The 21,255-nt window shown below is 47.2% G+C and overlaps 1 protein-coding gene across 4 annotated transcripts in view; it reads right to left on the bottom strand.

Moving 5' to 3' along the window:
- Positions 1 to 1,269: 1,269 nt before the first annotated feature.
- The window catches only part of ADCY10 (adenylate cyclase 10), a 78,268-nt gene continuing 58,282 nt past the window's right edge, over positions 1,270 to 21,255 (bottom strand). For 3 of the 4 annotated variants that reach the window (XM_083506706.1, XM_083506707.1, XM_083506705.1), the window contains 10 exons: positions 20,914 to 21,021; positions 17,437 to 17,612; positions 13,715 to 13,874; positions 11,535 to 11,739; positions 11,360 to 11,456; positions 7,976 to 8,091; positions 6,355 to 6,472; positions 3,605 to 3,800; positions 2,548 to 2,736; positions 1,270 to 1,655 (listed from right to left, as the gene is read on the bottom strand). In XM_083506706.1, the coding sequence (XP_083362832.1) occupies positions 1,461 to 1,655; positions 2,548 to 2,736; positions 3,605 to 3,800; positions 6,355 to 6,472; positions 7,976 to 8,091; positions 11,360 to 11,456; positions 11,535 to 11,739; positions 13,715 to 13,874; positions 17,437 to 17,612; positions 20,914 to 21,021 (1,560 nt within the window). In that variant the 3' untranslated portion in view covers positions 1,270 to 1,460. Of the gene's footprint in view, positions 1,656 to 2,547; positions 2,737 to 3,604; positions 3,801 to 6,354; positions 6,473 to 7,975; positions 8,092 to 11,359; positions 11,457 to 11,534; positions 11,740 to 13,714; positions 13,875 to 17,436; positions 17,613 to 20,913; positions 21,022 to 21,255 lie in introns of those variants that run through there. The other variant, XM_083506708.1, reaches the window with a different exon arrangement.

The raw sequence follows: 21,255 nt of genomic DNA on the forward strand, positions 1-21,255 counted from the left end.
CCAGTGTTGAAGCAATGATTCTTCAACATCAACTTCGTTGGACTGGTCATGTTGTGTGGATGCCTGGTTATCATCTTCCACAGCAACTACTCTATTCCGAACTTAAAAATGGAAAGTGTAATGCTGGTGGTCAACAAAAGAGGTTTAAATACTCTCTCAAGGCAAATCTTAAAAAATGTAGTATAAACACTGACAACTGAGAAACACTGGCCTGCGAGCGCTTCAGTTGGAGAACAGCCTTTATCAAAGGTGTTGTGGACTTTGAAAACGCTCAAACTCAGGATGAAAGGGAGAAATGTGCTAAGAGGAAGGCACGCTTGGCAAATCCTCACCATGATCAACTCCCGCCCAGAAACCTATGTCCCCACTGTGGAAGGATGTGTGGATCCAGAATTGGCCTCCACAGTCACTTACAGACTCGTTGTTATGTTCATGGAAGATGATCTTACTCAGCTACGAGTGATCGCCAAAGAATCCACTCAGAGCCAGTTCGTCTTGGGGGAATCTCTATGACTTCTTCTGGTGCCACTCCAATATAAGATTTGGAGCCACGGGGAACAACACCCTGTTGCATATGTCTTGCATATGTCTTGTCAGGAGGCAGTTGGAGGATGGATGGCGGCGAACAAATTAAGGTTGAATCCTGACAAGACAGAAGTACATTTCTTGGGGGACAGGGTGTGGGTGGGTGTGGGGAACTCCGTGATCCTGAATGGGGTAACTGTGTCCCTGAAAGACCAGGTGTGCAGCCTGGGAGTCATTTTGGACTCACAGTTGTCCATGGAGGTGCAGGTCAATTCTGTGTCCAGGGTAGCTGTCTACCAGCTCCATCTGGTACGCAGGCTGAGACCCTGCCTGCCTGCAGACTGTCTCGCAAGAGTGGTACATGCTTTGGTTATCTTCTGCTTGGACTACTGCAATGAGCTCTACGTGGGGCTACCTTTGAAGGTCACTTGGAAACTGCAACTAATCCAAAATGCGGCAGCTAGACTGGTGACTAGGACTGGCCACCGGGACCATATAACACCGGTCCTGAAAGATCTTCATTGGCTTCTAGTACGATCCCAAGCACAATTCAAAGTGTTGGTGCTGACCTTTAAAGCCTTAAATGGGCCTCGGCCCTGTATACCTGAAAAAATCTGCAGGACTGAAAAAAAGGAATCTGAACAATCAGTTTGTTCAGAAGCACCCTCAGCCAAAGGCAAGCAGTACATGTAGGTTTTGGGTTTTGTGGAATGAAAGCATGAAAATATGCTTAAATAGATATCGTCTCATTTCAAAGTTTTACTGAAATCCACATTGAAGAAGCTGAATTTCAGTGTTCTGTTGCAAGGTTTTATGGGATGCTATCTATTTGAAAAGATAAAGTGACGAGGAAATGGGACGGACAGGCTAAATATTAGAGTTTAGCAAAGGAAGAAAGGATTTGCTGAAGAGAGTTGGTGCACTTGAGAATTATCTCAGCTTATCTCATCCTCACTCACTGAGTCTGGGAATGGATTGTCTATGTCCAGCTCTGGCACATTCAGCAGATACTTGTTTTTATGGAAGGCTCCCACGTCTTTCTCTGCCATTCCTACTTCCCATATGGGAAAATCAGGAGCCGTCTTTAACCAGTAGTCTTCCATGGGACTTTTTCCAGTGAACCACCACTCCTAGGAGAAATAAGGAAACAGGAACTGCTCAGAATGTTACTTGAGAGAGTCCGTTTGGGATAGAGAGAGAGGAGTGGAGAGGAATCCATTCATCTTTTGCCTGGTACTATCTCTGCACCCTAGAATTGTGACACAGTTGTGAAAGAGCCACTTTCTAGCCAGCACACCACTCTGCTTGGTGGGAATTGACAAGGAACATAGCCGGTGCTATTTTTATAGGGAAAGAGGTGTCAGAACTCACCATGAACTCCTTCCTTGCTGGGACTGAGTTCTGGCAGAAAAAAAAGGTTCCTAGCATACCACATGGAAAAGAGCAGGCTGCGCGAGATATGAAGCCACTCTGATGTTTAATCGTGTGCAATTGAGGTTTTTCAAAGTTGTTGCCTTTTTATTAAGAAATACAGATCAGTCAAAATTCCGCGCCAGCCATGCCATTCTGTATCTAGTCATTTCCCAGGAATATTGGTTCAATCTCAGGATTGTCCCATTTATATCTATATCATCTATATCTATATTCCCTATTTCATTTACTCCCAATCTGTTACATACCACCATGTTATTGGGCATCACAAATAACAACAACAACAACAACAACAACAACAATAATAATAAATTTATTATTTATATCTCGCCCATCTGGCTGACTTTCCCGGCCACTTTGGGCGGCTTACAACATGTCTAAAAACATAATGAAAACATTCTTAAAAACGTCTCTAAACAGGCCTGCCTTCAGATGTCTTCTAAAAGTCAGATAGTTGTTTATTTCCTTGACATCTGAAGGGAGGGCATTCCACAGGGCGGGCGCCACTACCGAGAAGGCCCTCTGCCTGGTTCCATCGTCCATTGTCCCTGGAGAAATATTTTTTACTGACTGGCGATCTCAAGACTTTACCTTGGTAATTTCCAGCCAGGATTGCTCCAAATGGTTTCCATACATCTCGCTGTCCTCGAATGCCTTCTCAAGGAAGCTTTGGCTGTTTTCGTCCTGCCCAAGCATGAGTTGGACGTAGGCCTTCATATGGTAAACCCTGGAATAGTAGACGGGGCTTGTGGAGCACTGCGTAATTGCTTGTTCCAAATTCTAATGGGAGCAATAGGAGAATCACGCCAGGCAGAGTCAGAAGGACGGCGAGGTTGAATAGGAGAAGAAAGTTGGGAAGCAAAGACAAAACACGACTTCTCCCTTTTTAGTTCGCACAAGACAGGGAGCCAAACTGCTGTCCAAACCATGGCTTGCGATGAAGCCCTCAGCTCACTAAAGACAAACTATAGCCAAGGTTTGTTCTTGGGTGCAGCTCAGGGTTAGCGAGGAGATAGTGTAACCGCAGGTCACAGCTCAGGCAATAAACCTCAGCTTTGCTCAGTATGGTGAGGAGCGAAAAGAGCCAAGGAGAAGCAACATAGCCCATCTCAGAATCAGCTGTTTGGTGGCCATTATCTTGTATTTAATGCCTTGCAAAAGTGTAGTCTCAAGAGGCTAAGGGAGACAATACATGCTGTGACTCCTATACTGTAAAGGTAAAGGGACCCCTGACCATTAGGTCCAGTCGTGACCGGCTCTGGGGTTGCGCCGCTCATCTCGCTTTATTGGCCGAGGGAGCCAGCGTTTGTCCGCAGACAGCTTCCGGGTCATGTGTCCAGCATGACTGAGCCACTTCTTGCGAACCAGAGCAGCACACAGAAACGCTGTTTACCTTCCTGCTGGAGCGGTACCTATTTATCTACTTACACTTTGTGCTTTCAGACTGCTAGGTTGGCAGGAGCTGGGACCGAACAATGGGAGCTCACCCCGTCGCGGGGATTCAAACCGCCGACCTTCTGATCGGCAAGTCCTAGGCTCTGTGGTTTAACCCACAGCGTCACCCGTGTCCCTTGGCGTACTGTAGGGGACTCTTAATTTCAGTACTTAAGACAGAGGAAATTTCCAGAGCCCACCTCCAAGCCCTTACCTTTGTGATCTTGTTGCGCATCTCACGAGCCTTCCCGGGCCTTTCCTCGATATATTTCCTCAGCAGCAGAGCCTCACACTCCACAAACTTGCAGAATCCATGGTTAGCATAAAGCGACGCGCTCGTTCTCCTCACCAACCTTCTCGCCTGTTCAAACAGCTCCATAAAGTCATCCCACTCTTGAAGTCTGCCACACCTGTAAGACGGAGCGATGTCGGTTACAGGTCAAGAGGAGAGTCCTCTTTCTAAAGCTGTAGACTCTAAGCTCCAATTTCCAGCACAAAAGGACAATACAGTGGTGCCTCGCAAGACGAAATTAATTCATTCTGTGAGTTTTTTCGTCTTGCGAATTTTTCGTCTTGCGAAGCACGGTTTCCCATAGGAATGCATTGAAACGGTTTCCCATAGGAAAAAGGAAACAAACTTGCAAGACGTTTTCGTCTTGCGAAGCAAGCCCATAGGGAAATTCGTCTTGCGAAGCAACTCAAAGAACGAAAAACTCTTTCGTCTTGCGAGGCATTCGTCTTGCAAGGTACCACTGTAGATCAAAAATACTGTCAGAGGCGGATTTAGGGCAACGCAACCAGATTCCCCACAAAGGGTTCAGAGGCCAAGTGGACGCCTGTCCGCCATATTCCCAAAGGCCAGTAAGCACTTGCTTTGGGAAGGGGGCTACAGCGCGAGGGTGCTGACATGTCCTAGAATCCTCCCTTCTTCTTCCTAATGTCCTGCATGTGCCTGCCCAGCTTAGGGAATGAGCTGGGAGGGTTCTAAGACCCTCCTAGAGCTGCTGCTCCTCCTACCCAAAGCCCAGCGCCCTGCTTACTGTGCTTTGGGGAGGCAGTGGATAAGGGGCACGTCAGATTTTGGCCTTTATGCTGTGATGCTTGATGCTGTGATATTTCTAAGGTTGCAAGCGCCTTGCATTATCTAACAACAACAACAACAACAACAGCAGCAGCAGCAGCAGCAGCAGCAACAACAATTTATTATATATACCCCGCCCATCTGGCTGGGTTTCCCCAGCCATTCTGGACGGCTTCCAATAAAACCCTAAAATACAATAACCTATTAAACATTAAAAGCTTCCCTAAACAGGGCTGCCTTCAGATGTCTTCTAAAAGTTTGGTAGTTATTTTTCTCTTTGACATCTGATGGGAGGGCGTTCCACAGGGCGGGCGCCACTACCAAGAAGGCCCTCTGCCTGGTTCCCTGTAACTTGGCTCTCAAAGCGAGGGAACCGCCAGAAGGCCCTCGGCGCTGGACCTCAGTGTCCGGGCAGAATGATGGAGGTGGAGACGCTCCTTCAGGTATACTGGACCAAGGCCATTTAGGGTCAGCACCAACACTTTGAATCGTGCTCGGAAACATACTGGGAGCCAGTGTAGGTCTTTCAAGACCGGTGTTATATGATCTCGACGGCCGCTCCCAGTCACCAGTCTAGTTGCCGCATTCTGGATTAGTTGTAGTTTCCGGGTCACCTTCAAAGGTAGCCCCACATAGAGCGCATTGCAGTAGTTCAAGTGAGAGATAACTAGAGCATGCACCACTCTTGCCAGACAGTCTGTGGGCAGGTAGGGTCTCAGCCTGCATACCAGATGGAGCTGATAAACAGCTGCCCTGGACACAGAATTGACCTGTGCCTCCATGGACAGCTGTGAGTCTCGAATGACTCCCAGGCTGCGCACCTGGTCCTTCAGGGGCACAGTTACCCCATTCAGGACCAGGGAGTCCTCTACATCCGCCCATCTCCTGTCCCCCCCAAAACAGTACTTCTGTCTTGTCAAGATTCGACCTCAATCTGTTAGCCGCCATCCATCCTCCAACCACCTCCAGACACTCACACCTTCACCACCTTTACTGGTTCCGATTTGAAAGAGATGTAGAGCTGTGCAACCGAAAAGCGCTACCTCAAACACTGCCCCCTCCAAACAGAGTGGCAAATAAACATAGTACTGTATTGCCCCTAGAATAAATGGCTAAAACATGGAAATTAGTGTGTTGCTTAAATATTTTTCGGCCTTTATCGCCCACGACATTTTCTTTCTTTCTAAGAAACAAGGCAAGTATTGCAGGGACGCCATCTATGGGGCAGCCCCCCCCCCCGGCAATTCTTTCTCTCTCTCTAATTTTTATTAGATTTTCTGTTATGCAATATAAAAAACTCGTTTTACATCCTTAAAATATCAATGACTTCCCTTCTTCTCTTTCCATGGTATTTTGCATATCATAAATCCCTGCATATTATACATAAACTATACCATTCAGTATTTTGTTATTGCGTCCATCAAAACTTATTTACACTGTTGAATTTTATCTTAATGCTGCCAACGTTTTCAAGTGTACACAGTTTCCTCCCATATAGTCAATAAACCTTTTCCAATCTTCTCTAAACGTATGTTCTTCTTGTTCTCTTATTCTATATGTTAAGTCTGCAAGCTGCACATATTCCATCAGTTTAAGTTGCCATTCTTCTTTGCTCATTTTCCATTTGGGGGCTAACAAAACATGGGCCACAGTAGTAGCATACATAAATAAGCTTTTCTGACACCTGGGAATTTCAGTCTGAATTATCCCCAACAAGAAGGACTCTAGGGTTTTTTTGAAGGGGGGGGGGGCGTTGAAAAGTACTTTTAAACATTTTTTTTCAATTCATAGTGGATTATCTCCCAATACTCTTTTACCCTTTTACAAGTCCACCACATGCAGTCTTAAGATTGAGATGAATAACACCGAGTGCTAAACTTTACCAAATCGCCAGAGAAGAATACAGGCCAAGCATGATGCTGTTTTGAGACATAAGGATGCAGTTCATTTGCTGGTTCAAAACAAAGTCCAGGCAGTAGTCAAAGGACCTAAATGAAAAACCTGCAAAAGGAAAGACACCTGTAAACAGGCAGCCTGCCTCTGATCTCACCGGGAATGAAATAAACGTATGCAGTGCTTTTTCTGGGGGTACGCAGGGGTACGCATATCCCTAAACATTCTGTGAATTTAAGTTTGGCCTCATTGAGGGGCAGTATTTCAATATGAGTAGGAAAATGAGAGTACCCCCTAACGATTTTTTTCATATAGAAAAAAAGCATTGAACGTATGGATTTCAATTCTGAAATGACATCCTCTGCATTTATGAAATTTCATCGTGAAATTCAGTTGGGACATTCCAAATATTCCCCAATGCAGAGAGCCTGCCTCAGGCAGCGGAAGTCCAAGAGGCGGCACTCTGTCTGCCGCACCGCTTTCGTAGTCTCGAGGGAGGTGTTGCCTACAGAAAACGCTTTTCCAACTTGAAAACATGCCCTTTGGTACAAACCTCATCCTTCTTTTCCTCCAACCAACTCCTTACCAGCCTTAACAGCTGTACATTTTGAGACCCATGCTTTCCAGTTACAGTGGTACCTCGGGTTACAGACGCTTCAGGTTACAGACGCTTCAGCTTACAGACTCCGCTAACCCAGAAATAGTACCTTGGGTTAAGAACTTTGCTTCAGGGTGAGAGCAGAAATTGTGCAGTGGCGGTGTGGGAGGCCCCACTAGCTAAAGTGGTACCTCAGGTTAAGAACAGTTTCAGGTTAAGAACGGATCTCTGGAACGAATTAAGTTCTTTAACCCGAGGTACCACTGTACTTGCTTCTTTTCTTTGGCATTCCTCTGTTTTCTTCTTCTCAAGATGCCTTGAGAATATTTTGCTACAAGGTGGGCTATCGATGTTTCAGATAGCGACTTGTTTCTCGGAAGTCACACGCAGTGCTATTTTTCTAGAAAAAGAGGTGCCGGAACTCACCACGAACACCTCCCTTGTTTTCTTGGAATGGCAATGGCGCTGTGGCATTTGCCTCCTAGGTGGGTCATAAGGAAAGGGTTAAACGAGTGTGAAGTGATTGGCCGGTGGGAACCCAAGGGGAGGAGTTAGAGTTGGAGTTGTGTGGAAGTCAGCTGGGAGTTGGAGAAGGAAGAGGGAGGATAAGTCTGTGGGTTGGTCTAGTTTTAATGTGAGAGAGTGAGAGGACCTGTTAGGTGGAGTCAGATAGATAGTTGGGATAATCAGTTTGAAGTTGTTAGGAACGTATAGGTCAGTAAAGAAACTAAGATTAAGAAACTGCCAAGAAAAATGAACTGAAACCATAAACTTGTTCATGCTTATAAAATAAATTGATGATTTGTTCATGTTAACAACTGTCTGGACTCGTGTGTACCCAAGAGAAACGGTTTGGTGGCAATGAGGAGGCAATCACAGTGGTGGCACAGCGTCAATAGATCGTCAAACGTCCAGGGACCCTGTGCGCCCACCTGAGAGGTGTCGGAAATAAGTTCCAGCGAGTTCCAGCTGAAAAAAAGCCAGCCACATAGTGATAAGTGCACAGTTCTTACCAGCATAAAGCATGAGATCGAGACAGCCGGTCACAAAGCAGGCCTGCCCAATGACATTATCATCTCGCATGGATAAGTCCTCCAGCCAGCTCAGCACATGCACAGAGTCCTGGTATCTAGAGAGAAGCACAAGGGTTGGGGGGAAAGTCTCTCCAGGTAATTCTGGTAAGGTACTGCAGTTCTTCCCAAGGCTGGCTTGGTTTGTTGCCACAACTGTTAGAATTCCTGCTCCCTGGTTGCAGTCGTGGGATTTTTGTATATCACATGACGGTACAGTGGTACCTCGGGTTACATACGCTTCAGGTTACATACGCTTCAGGTTACAGACTCCACTAACCCAGAAATAGTACCTCAGGTTAAGAACGTTGCTTCAGGATGAGAACAGAAATCGTGTTCCTGCGGTGCAGCGGCAGCAGGAGGCCCCATTAGCTAAAGTGGTGCTTCAGGTTCAGAACAGTTTCAGGTTAAGAACGGACCTCCGGAACAAATTAAGTACTTAACCCGAGGTACCACTGTATATGTTTTGACTCCACAGAGTGGGAAGTGACAAAGACAGGATGTTTGTGTTACTGTGTTCCGTGAAGTGGGACTATTGTCCTTTGTTCTTTTTCTCTTTGCTGTCTGATGCTAGAGAGAGAGGGAGCCATGTTGCAGTGCTTTGTGTGTATTTATATTTAAATAAAGTAGATTAGCCAAAATGCTGAGAGGCTGAGGTCTGTTACGCAACTGCACAAACTCTGTGGATCCCTAAGTGTACCGGTGTCGGTTGGCATCGGTCGCTGTGATATTCGGGCTGAAGAAAACTTTTGAAGTTCCCGAACGATCGACCAGGAGGGAGGGAACATGCCAGTCGGACATGTGTCTCTGCCAGGGTGCTACTCAAGTGTAGGCTGACCTCCTGACAGCAACATGGTGGATGTGCATTTTTCTGACCATACTAGGCAGCCGCTAACTTATCATAGCTATGCACTTCATGTAGGTTTTCCAAACCGTTTGTTGCCCAAAGCGTTTTGTTTGTGAGAATGCAAAAGCTGTGTTGTCCTCCTTGCAATGCCATTCACAAGAAATACAGTGGTACCTCGCAAGACGAATGCCTCGCAAGACAAAAAACTCGCTAGACGAAAGGTTTTTCCGTTCGCGATTTGCCTCGCAAGACGAATTTCCCTATGGGCTTGCTTCGCAAGACGAAAACGTCTTGCGACTTTGTTAAACCGTTAAAACCGTGCTTCGCAAGACGAAAAATTCGCTAGACGGCAAAACTTGCGGAACGGATTAATTTCGTCTTGCGAGGCACCACTGTAGCATGTGAGGGGCTTAAAGGTGACTTGAACCCAGTGCCGGCTTTATGTATAAGCTAAACAAGCTATAGCTTAGGGCCCCATTCTCTTGGGGGCCCCCCAAAAAATTAAAGGGAAAAAAACCCCACTATATGTACATTTCCAAAATATAAGATAAAAAACAAACAAAATAAAACCTACATACAGCAACAGTGTTTTGCGTTGTGTAGGCTCCTATGATGTAAGTAATGGGGGCCCCCTGCTTGCCTGCTCCCTAAAATATCACTGGTTTGCTCATTTCTATATACAGTGGTACCTTGGTTCTCAAACTTAATCCTATTTGTTATGTGCAAATGGCTTTAGATACCTATTAGGTCCATAAATTACAGTGGTACCTCGTGTTACAGACAGGATCCGTTCCGGAGGCCCATCCATAATGTGAAATGCCCACAACTCAAAGTGCTGCGTCTGCGCAGGCACACAGTGTGATTTGGCGCTTCTGCACATGCGCAGAGCATGATTTAGTGCTTCTGCGCATGTGCGATCGGCGAAACCCAGAAGTAAACTGTTCCGCTACTTTCGGGTTGCTGTGGGACGTAACGCGAAAAGACGCAACATGAAGCGGAAGCGAGGTATGACTGTACCATATAGCATATATTCAACACAAAAAACAGTGACAATTTGTTGTCGACAAAGGACAGCTGGACATATAAAGGGCCCCATTACCTTCAGTAGCTTAGGGCCTCATCAAACCTAAATCCGGCCCTGATAGAGACTCAAGGATGAAAGCACACTGAGTTGTATCTACACTACAAACTGGTGTCAACATGGGGCTTGAAAGATCTGTGCATAACATCCAACTGTAGTATTGTTGCTACAGGAAACAGGTATCCCTCACCAGATAATGTCAGTGTATCCCACTGTAATTCACATTTCTGCATAAAGTGTAGAGCTACTTTTTGTGGTTGAGAAAGTCAGGCAGCCTACTGGGCATTGCGATTGGGCTTGATTCCTTCTCATCTTAAGGGAGGAGGGTCATTCTCTGCGACAGAAACTTTAAAACTGCCGTTTTAGTGTATGGGCAATCTATCTGGAAGATAAATTGTACTTTGAGGAGTTCGTGATCTTCCTGCCTCTGTTCCTTCAGTTCTTTGATGGCATGAAGAACAGCATTTAATGTCCTAATCAGTTGGAAGGAAGTAATAGTGCTGGGTACTGTTAAGTTGTGGGTGAACATATCAAACGGCACAGCGATTCTTCAAACAGCTCTTGTTTATTCACAGGCCAGAACAGAACTGAACTGAAGGGTTTAGCCAGTCTGCTTATATAGAGCTCCACTAGAACGCAACAGTAACCATTTTCTGTAACTATCCAAACACTGAACGTCACTTTCAATCCCTTATTTGCATATTTGGACCTGAGTGAAAACTATCTACAGTATTCCCATGCTGGCCCAGGGTGAGAACTTCAGTACATAACAGGTACCTTCTTTGATGTTGGGCATTGTTTTGAGAAAGTGGGGCATTGGGAGAGGGTAGCTAACGAATAATCTGCATGTAACCAGTAATGAATGATCTGCGCATAGCCAGTCGGGCAAGCCACACAAGCTAGCTAGCTATAAATCAGATGATTTTGGGCAGTCTTTAGAGAGAAGCTCATGAATGGTGGCCGTGTAAACTGAGGCTACCTGGGGGAGTCACTTCCCCGCTTCTTGAGAGCTTCCAAGTGGCAGATTGAAGTGCTTGCTTGGTTTTCGAACAGCTTAGTTTTCGAACGTTTTGGCTCCCGAACGCCACAAATCTGGAAGTGAGTGCTCCAGTTTGCAAACCATTTTTAGAAGCTGAACATCCAACGGGGCTTCTGATTGGCTGCAGGAGCTTCAGATGCCACGCTTTGGTTTTCGAACGTTTTGGAAGTCGAACGGACTTCCGGAACGGATTCCGTTCGACTTCCAAGGTACGACTGTATATTGCTTGCTGTTTAGAATAAAATCTTTAATCTTCTCACTCACTTGTGTTTTACATTACTTCTGAGTCTCATTTTAAAAGAACCACCTTCATTTGGCAAGACATTTAGTCAACAATGGGAGATGCATGAGGCAAAGTACCTTGTCCTGAGAAAAAGAGCGTTGAAAAGGTCATTGAGAACAATGCAGTCGAGTTTGGGCTTCTTCAGTTGCACACACAGCTCGTGCGCCCGGTAACCTGAAAAGAAAGCAATGCATAAAATTGCCTCTCTTTCAATCCCAAAAGTCATATTTGGGAGCCGGCCAGCTGACTTACCAAGCTGGACAGCTAAAGGCAAGTTCCCCAAGCAGAGCTTCATGTAGGCTAGTGACGTTGCCAGCTTAGCTATGATTAAGAGCTCTTCTCCAACAACTCGAAGGTGTGCGCTACGTTGGATAGCCATTAACTCATATTTCATCCATTCATGCTGGTAGCCCATCAGCTGACAGCAGAGTGAGAATTCCATGTAGGAGGAGATTATCTATGGCGATGCAAACAATAAGACAAGTGAACTTTGTCGCCTATTGAGAGCTCTCGATCACAGAGCACTCAAAATGGATTTAAGGAAGCATCTTGAGAGATCAGAAGCCCTCTGAATTGATGCTGTTCTTCCCTTGATAACAATAACTATAACTGTAATTTTCAATAAGGCTATGATTTATGTTTGTCTGTTTTGTGCGTTCGTTTGTTTATAATATTGTGAAAACTAATAAAAATTTTGGGAAGATGCTATTCTTCCTTTGACCCTTTTCATTTTTTAAAATTTTTATTATTAAAAAAATTCAACATTAATACATACATGTTACAAATATACAAACATACAAACATACATTTCGTACAATCCTTAAGAACATTCATACATACCTACACTCAATCCCACAAATACTTCCTTTTCCCACCACCATCCCTCACCCCTCACCCCACCCTTGTGATAAACTTCCAATCTACTCAATTGCAATTTCTTCCCACTTCTATTACTTTCTTTCACTCACCTTTAACCTAATTTCATACTTCTTTTTCTATTACACATTGTTATCCATCTTATGTAGTATTTCAGTATTTGAAACGGAACTTGTTTATTCTAATAGGAGTTCTGATTTTTCGATATGGTTTTGCAAGTATCTTTTAAACACCTTCCAGTCCCTGTCTATCTTCTCTTTTGAGATCCTTCCAGTTTCTCCCATTGTTTTGGTTATATTGCAATACTCCAATAATTTGGCAAGCCACTCTGTTTTTGTCGGTATAATACCACTTTTCCAATTTTTCGCAATCAATAGCCTTGCGGCTACTGTTGCGTATAAATATAATGTCTTGTCTTCTTCCTTTAGACTTCCTGGTACTAGGGGAATAGGACCCTTTTCATTCTGACTTCCACCCCAGTGAGAGGGCCAAGGGGGGAGTCAGTGACTCTGGTGGGTAGGTAACATTTCTCTGGAGATGACCCAAGTTTAGGGTCCTGTGCACACTCAGCCCAGGAAGGACATAGGGCCAGTGACAAACATGAACCTCAGGGAGCTCCTAAGGTGCACTAATGCAAACACATGCACACACGCTTCTGGTGGCTGGGCAGCTGGTATGCCTTCCTGGACTTGTTTTCTGAGCTTGACTGTTGGTAAGGTAAAGGACCCCTGGACGGTTAAGTCCAGTCAAAGGCAACTATGGGGTTGCGGCGCTCATCTTGCTTTCAGGCCAAGGGAGCTGGCGTTTGTTCACACCTTTCCAGGTCATGTGGCAGGAGGACTAAACCTTCTGGCACAACAGGAGACCGTGACGGAAACCAGAGCGCACAGAAACGCCGTCTACCTTCCCACCACAGCGGTACCTATTTATCTACTTGCACTGGCGTGCTTTCGAACTGCTAGGTGGGCAGGAGCTGGGACCGAGCAACGGGAGCTCACCCCGTTGTGGGGATTCGAACCGCCGACCTTCTGATCGGCAAACCCTAGGCTCTGTGGTTTAACCCACAGTGACAATTAGAGACGCCAAAAAAGGACACACCTAGCTCTATATTTCTCCAAAAGCAAAGCAAAAGGTCACACCGACCACCAGCAGGAAGGTAAACGGCGTTTCCGTGCTCTGCTCTGGTTCGCCAGAAGCGGCTTAGTCATGCTGGCCACATGACCCGGAAGCTGAACGCCGGCTCCCTCGGGCAATAAAGCGAGATGAGCGCCGAAACCCCAGAGTCGGTCACGACTGGACCTAATGGTCAGGGGTCCATTTACCTTTACCTAATTGTCCAGGAGGCTTTCCCCTCTTTTAGACAGCTTAGATTTTACTATGCTGGTCCTTACTTCCATATCGACCAGGTTTGATCATTGCAATGCCATCTAAAGAGAGCTGCCAACGAATATGATTTGGAAGATGCAGTCGGTGCCAAGTGCTGCTGCACACCTCACGGGCAAATTTTCCCATGAAGGAGCAGCCGGCAAAAAGTCGGGAGCAAAAGCTTTCTGTACCTGGGACTCGTCTTGAGATTCTTCTGCACAGTTCACATTCATGAGAGCTGCTAAGCGGGAGAACTTTTTGCTGCTGCTGGCAAGGTCGAGGCTGAAGAGCTGCCACAGCAGGGAAAGGCAGTGCCCTTGCTGGTACAGAAAAGCTAGTTTCTTCTCCCTGCTATAAAAGATACCGTAGGAGTGCAGGGGATCAGAAAGCCTCAGGCTACCCGCTCTCCTCACAACCCCTCTTCCTATCTTTGAGATACAGTGGTGCCTCGCAAGACGAAAAGAATCCGTTCTGTGATTCTCTTCGTCTAGCGGTTTTTTCCGTCTTGTGAAGCAAGCCCATTGAAGGATTAGCGGATTAGCGCTATGCGCTATTAGCGGCTTTTAGAGGCTTTTAGCGGCTTATCTGCTGATCAGATCAGCTGATAAGCGGCTTAGCGCTATTAGCGGCTTTTAGAGGCTTAAACTGCTGATCGGATCAGCTGATAAGCGGCTTAGCGCTATTAGTGCTATTAGCGGCTTTTAGCTGCTTTTAGCGGCTTATCTGCTGATCGGATCAGCTGATAAGCGGCTTAGCGGCTTAGAAAAAGGGGGGGGCAGCAGGAACTTGCAAGACATTGTCGTCTTGCGAAGCAAGCCCATAGGAGATTCGTTTTGCGAAGCACCTCCAAAACAGAAAACTCTTTCGTCTAGCGAGTTTTCCGTCTTGCGAGGCATTCGTCTTGCGGGGCACCACTGTCATCCAGGAAGTTCCAATTTACTGGTGCAATAAGTCTGTTTACCTACTTTGGTCGCAGGGCGGCAGAGGCTCACCTGGGACCCCAACGAGAGAGGCATGGCCTCAGTGCCCCTTCTGGAAGGCCGTAAGGTTACCAGACGTCCCTGTTTCCTGGGGACAGTCCCCTGATTTACAAATCAGCCCCCATACAAAATCCATTGACGTTGAAAAATGTCCCTGGATTCATTGGAAAAAATCTGGTAACCTTACTCCACCACCTATCAGGAGCCGGATCCTAGCCTGCACCCCACTTTGGCGAATGGGGATGCAGGCTCGGGCATGGGCTGTGCCAGGGGGCAGAGCTGCGGAGCAGGAAGGCTTCTCTCGGGTCTGCCCCCTGGCCATTTAAATAGTCCTCACCCAGGGCCCTGCCGACTTTCCTTTGTCGGGTTCCCCTGCCCGCCCGCCCTCGGTTTAAGCTGTTAGTCAAGGACTTTGCTGTGGCTACAGCGGTTGCCGTTTTATGGGGCCAGGTAGGAATTTGTCTGATCGCCGAAGAATTAATACTTTTGAATTGTGGTGCTGGAGGAGACTCTTGAGAGTCCCATGGACTGCAAGAAGATCAAACCGATCCATTCTGAAGGAAATCAGCCCTGAGTGCTCACTGGAAGGACAGATCCTGAAGCTGAGGCTCCAAGACTTTGGCCACCTCATGAGAAAAGAAGACTCCCTGGAAAAGACCCTGATGTTGGGAAAGACTGAGGGCACAAGGGGAAGGGGATGACAGAGGACGAGATGGTTGGACAGTGTTCTCGAAGCTACCAGCATGAGTTTGACCAAACTGTGGGAGGCAGTGGAAGATAGGAGTGCTCTGGTCCATGGGGTCACGAAGAGTCAGACACGACTAAACAACAACAGGAATTTGTCCACCGGCTAATTAGCTCTGACCCAGTGGTTTTGCCTACCTCATAGCAATCGTCACAACTGATTGTGCATTGGGGCAATCCTTTGTTTTGGATGGAGGGGAGATTGTAGTCTCCGCCTGCCCCTCCAAACGCTGGGGTATCCCGTTAAAGAGATCCAGGGGGAGTGGACATGTCCACCTGCCCAGGCGGGGCCAGGGCCAAAGGCACTCCCCCAGACGTCGGTCCCTCTGGGGGTCACCCTATTTGATGTAAGTCTTAGGAACCCCCACCTGGATTGACCTATGCATCATAGCTGATGGGACAGGTTGGAGTTACAAGGCTGCAAACTAACCTGTCTTGCACCAGGTGATGTGGGAGCACAAACATAGGTGCGGATGCAGAGAAAAATGTACAGTGGTACCTCTGGTTGCTGATGGAATCTGTTCCGGAGCTCCCAGAGGAACCAATTCTGCACACGCACGCGGCATGGTAGAGCGCTTCTGCGCATGCGTGTGCGGTGAAACACTTCCAGGTTTGCTGCTTTTGCAACCCAAAGTTTACGTTACCCTGAAGAAGTGCCTCCACCCCCATCTTTCTGCGCAGACACTGAGGTCCAGCACCGAGGGCCTTCTGGCGGTTCCCTCACTGCGATGAGCCAAGTTACAGGGAACCAGGCAGAGGGCCTTCTTGGTAGTGGCGCCCTCCCTGTGGAACACCCTCCCACCAGTTGTCAAAGAGAACAACAACTACCAGACTTTTAGAAGACATCTGAAGGCAGCCCTGTTTAGGGAAGCTTTTAATGTTTGATATATTACAGTATTTTAATATATATTTTTGGAAGGCGCCCAGAGTGGCTGGGGAAGCCCAGCCAGATGGGCGGGGTATAAATAATTAATTATTATTATTATTATTATTATTATTATTATTATTATTATTACCCGAGGGTAGCATAATCTGAGGAGGTACTGTATTTCTCATCTTCTCTAAGAAGATGAGAAACTATTGTCCATCCTATGCATAGTGACTGGGATAAAATCCAATCCAACGCCTTACCCTAAGGTAGGTCCCAGCTAAGTATATTATGAGAAAAGTTTATGGCCCAAGCAGCAGTTGAACAGAACAATATGCTGCCTAGAGGGGGACAGAGTTGGAACAATTTCGCAACTTGAGAAGCTTTCCTACTAGAGGCTTGACAGGCACCTAATAATAATAATAATAATAATAATAATAATAATAATAATAATAAATTTTATTTATATCCCACCCTCCCCAGCCGAAGCCGGGCTCAGGGCGGCTAACAACAATAAAACAGTACAAAAGTACAGCATAAACAACACTCTAAAACCATTCATTATAAAATTAATTAATTCAAGCCGCTGGCAACCATTGGGCCAGAGCTCCGCGAAGATTGCCGAGGGAGGGAGTCAGGCTGTGCCCTGGCCAAAGGCCTGGTGGAATAGCTCTGTCTTGCAGGCCCTGCGGAAAGATGTCAAGTCCTGCAGGGCCCTAGTCTCTTGTGACAGAGTGTTCCACCAGATCGGAGCCACAGCCGAAAAAGCCCTGGCTCTAGTTGAGGTCAGCCTAACCTCTCTGTGGCCTGGGACCTTCAAGATGTTTTTATTTAAAGACCGTAAGTTTCTCTGTGGGGCATACCAGGAGAGGCGGTTCCGTAGGTACGAGGGTCCTAGGCCGTATAGGGCTTTAAAGGTTAAAACCAGCACCTTAAACCTGATCCTGTACTCCACCGGGAGCCAGTGCAGCTGGTATAGCACCGGGTGAATGAGATCTCGCAGCGAAGACCCCGTAAGGAGTCTCGCTGCAGCATTCTGCACCCGCTGGAGTTTCTGGGTCAGTCTCAAGGGCAGCCCCACGTAGAGCGAGTTACAATAATCCAGTCTGGAGGTGACCGTCGCGTGGATCACCGTGGCTAGGTCAGGGCGAGAGAGGTAAGGAGCCAACTGCTTAGCTTGGCGGAAATGGAAAAATGCCGCCTTCTAGGTTACTTGAGATCTTGGCAGTGGACCTGTTGATCCACAATACTCCTTTCAGTTCTATAACTCAGCAGCACATCCACTCCACCTTCTAAAAACAATTTGCCAGAATCACCATACCCACTGGACATTTGCCAAGGAACCTGCTTCTTCTGATGAGACAAGTGTTTGGAAGTTTCCACCATGGACTTGAAAAAGACTCCTATAATGGTCATTGGGAAGCTTCTCTTCAATAAACGCAAAGCCTTCTTCACCATTTTTTTTGCCAAATTGATTTGACCCATGTTGTAAGAGACCTACAGAGACGTGCGGGAGACAACAATGCAATGGTTATTGGCGAGTTCTTTAGTATCACCTGATAACTTCGCTTCTCGCAGTGAGGAAACCACCAGAAGGCCCTCAGAGCTAGACCTCAGTGTCCGGGCTAAACAATGTGGGTGGGGATGCTTCTTCCGGTATACTGGGCCGAGGCCATTTAGGGCTTTAAAGGTCAGCACCAACACTTTGAACTGTGCTCAGAAACGTACTGGGAGCCAATGTAGGTCTTTCAGGACCAGTGTTATATAGTCCTGGTGGTTGCTCCCAGTCATTTGTCTAGCTGCCACATTCTGAATTAGTTGTAGTTTCCGGATCACCTTCAAAGGTAGCCCCACGTAGAGTGCATTGCAATAGTCCAAGTGGGAGATAACCAGAGCATGCGCCACTTTGGCCAGACAGTCCGCGGGCAGGTAGGGTCTCAGCCAGCGTACCAGTTGGAACTGGTAGACAGCTGCCCTGGACAGCTGTGAGTCCAAAATGACTCCCAAGCTGCGCACCTGGTCTTTCCTGGGCATGGTTACCCTGTTCTGGACCAGGGAGTCCCCCACACCCACCTGCCCCCTATCTCCCCAAAACAGAACTTCTGTCTTGTCAGTATTCAGCCTCAATCTGATAGCTGCCATTCATCATCCAGCCGCCTCCAGAGACTCACACAGGACCTTGACCGCCTTCACTGGCCTCCCCCTGAATCCCAGACTCCTTGTTTAATGCATGAACCTGCAAGAGAGCCTCTTGGGCACATCTTTTTGTGGGGGTGGGTTGATATGGGGCAAGGAGTATTGCATTTGTGTAGCAAGACTGCAACGGAAATAATGTTTGGCCATGATCATCCATGTTGCCTACGCAGCGATTGGGAGTATGTGATTACAAGAGGGGCTACTGCAAGAAGCAGAGTGAAGTTGCTCATAAAAGTGAACACTACTATTTAATGTTTGCAAAGAAAATCGTGGGGTGTGCACCAGCTCTGCTCACCACACAGCAGCAACGACTTCTGTAGGAACTATTGTAGCCAGTTTTCCCAGAGGGGGTAAGAAAAAGAAGGAGCTTACTCAAGGGGTGGGAGCTGAAGGTTATCCCAGTGTGGAATGCCCAAGAGATGGGTTCATAGAATCATAGAATCATAGAGTTGGAAGAGACCACAAGGGCCATCGAGTCCAACTCCCTGCCAAGCAGGAAACACCACCAGAGGGTTGGTTACCCTCAACCACACCACAAGGGACAGATCAGTTGGTGGAGCACAAGACTCTTAAGACTCTCTGGGTCGTGGGTTTGAGCCCTGCATTGGACGAAATATTCCTGCACTGCAGAGAGTTGGACTAGATGATCCTCACGGCCCCAGAGCCATCTTTCCCATAGGGCTTAGTGGTTCGTTGCGCCAGGGCGCCGGCCTCTCAGGGGCACCCCAGCGAGTGGGGGAGCTGTGCGGCTTTGTTGGCGGCCTCCCCTTTCCCTGCACGCCTGCCAGCTGCGCCTCGCCAACTATACGGCTGGTGGGCACACAGCTTGCCTCCCAAGCCTCCGTGGGAGGAGAGCGATCCCTGCAGAGGCTTAGGATGGAAGCTGCACCCCGCCAACTATATGGCTGGTGGGCTGATGTGCAGCTTCCTTCCCAAGCCTCCCTCCCTCCCTCACCCCACAACCCCAGTCTTCCCTCCGTGAAAGTAGCAAGATGAACATTTGGGGGCACTGGGCAGATCTTTGCACCCTGGCACCACATATGCTAAAGACAGCCCTACATAGCCCCTTGCAACACTACAATTCTATGATTCTATGACGCGGCAGCTAAAAAAGCCAATGCAATTCTGGGCTGCATCAATAGGAGTATAGCATCTAGATCAAGGGAAGTAATAGTGCCACTGTATTCTGCTCTGGTCAGACCTCACCTGGAGTACTGTGTCCAGTTCTGGGCACCACAATTCAAGAAGGACACTGACAAACTGGAACGTGTCCAGAGGAGGGCAACCAAAATGGTCAAAGGCCTGGAAACGATGCCTTATGAGGAATGGCTAAGGGAGCTGGGCATGTTTAGCCTGGGGAAGAGGAGGTTAAGGGGTGATATGATAGCCATGTTCAAATATATAAAAGGATGTCACATAGAGGAGGGAGAAATGTTGTTTTCTGCTGCTCCAGAGAAGCGGACACGGAGCAATGGATCCAAACTACAAGAAAGAAGATTCCACCTAAACATTAGGAAGAACTTCCTGACAGTAAGAGCTGTTCGACAGTGGAATTTGCTGCCAAGGAGTGTGGTGGAGTCTCCTACTTTGGAGGTCTTTAAGCAGAGGCTTGACAGCCATATGTCAGGAGTGCTCTGATGGTGTTTCCTGCTTGGCAGGGGGTTGGACTCGATGGCCCTTGTGGTCTCTTCCAACTCTATGATTCTATTATCTGATTTTGCCTTTGCAGGGTCTTTTTCCTGCCTCCATGTGAATTAGTGGCTCCATTAGTTCCTATGGGGGCGGAGAAACAGCTTGTGGGAGGAGCAAAAAGGTTAAGCCACCCTCGCCGGTCATCCACAGGGCGGTGGCTTTCTGCCCATACTGTCCAGTATTAACCAATTTGATTTTTAAGAATTGAGAAGGTTGCTATTTTTAAAACCCTTCACTGCTTAATGAATAGTAATTTCAATTTTAACAAATAACTTGAGTGGAATTTGCATCTCGGCCTGCACAAGACTTCTGACAGAGCAACTGGGTAGGAAATGATGGATGGATTTAAAAATAGAAATGTGGAGAAAGGGGTCATACTTAAGAAGAAAGGGAAGCCCCATAGCTCTAGCCCTCAGGCCATCTCTATGGGCATGTGTGCACCAAGTGATAAGGTGCACATTGTTAGTTCTGATTGCAGACCAACCATTAAAAGCTAATAGAATAGAATTAAGGGTGTGTTTGTGCATGTGTGTAAGATCTATTAAAGCCATACAAATAAATGCAATTTAGAAAGCACAGCATCAGCCACCTCATTAAAAGCAGTCAGCTCCCAAAAGACTATTGGGGAAAGGAGGTCTTCGCTGGCTGGTGATGCGACAACAAGGAAGGAACAAGTCGGGCATCTCTAGGGAGGGAGTTCAAGAGTCTGGGAGTAGCCACCAAGAGGGCCCCCACCCCAGGGTGCTTGTGAGGGTGGCAGGACCAAGAGACAGGTCTACCCTGAAGATCGCAGAGCCCAGGGAGGTTTCTATGAAGGAATACAGTCTTCAAGGAAGCCTGGACCCAATCCATGTAGGGCTTCGAAATTTCCACCCTCCCCGTATCAACCAAATCCAGCAGGTCCTCTTACCTCTCCTTTGAGGCTGTGCAATACTGACTCCTCAAACAAGCTAATGTTTCTTTGCTTGGGACTCACCGATTTCAGCATGAGCTCTGCTGTGTTCAGATACGTAAAAGCCTCAAAGAAGGACAACACAGAACAGAATATTTAGTTCCTTGATCCGTTTACTCCCATTCCCTTGCCCATATTCCGGTGCATCTGGGGTTGAGCTCAGCGTGCACACTCTCCATTCATCAGAGGAGTATGGGGAAATGGGTGAGGGGACAAGATTTCCTCTTTGCCTTTCTGACAAGTCCGCTCACCCCTCTTAGTGCATTGCGGGACGGCAGAGGCTTCAAAGAGGGAACTTCA

This window comes from Podarcis liolepis (genome assembly GCF_965112155.1).
Source record: "Podarcis liolepis genome assembly, chromosome: 6".
Taxonomy (NCBI): Eukaryota; Metazoa; Chordata; class Lepidosauria; order Squamata; family Lacertidae; genus Podarcis; species Podarcis liolepis.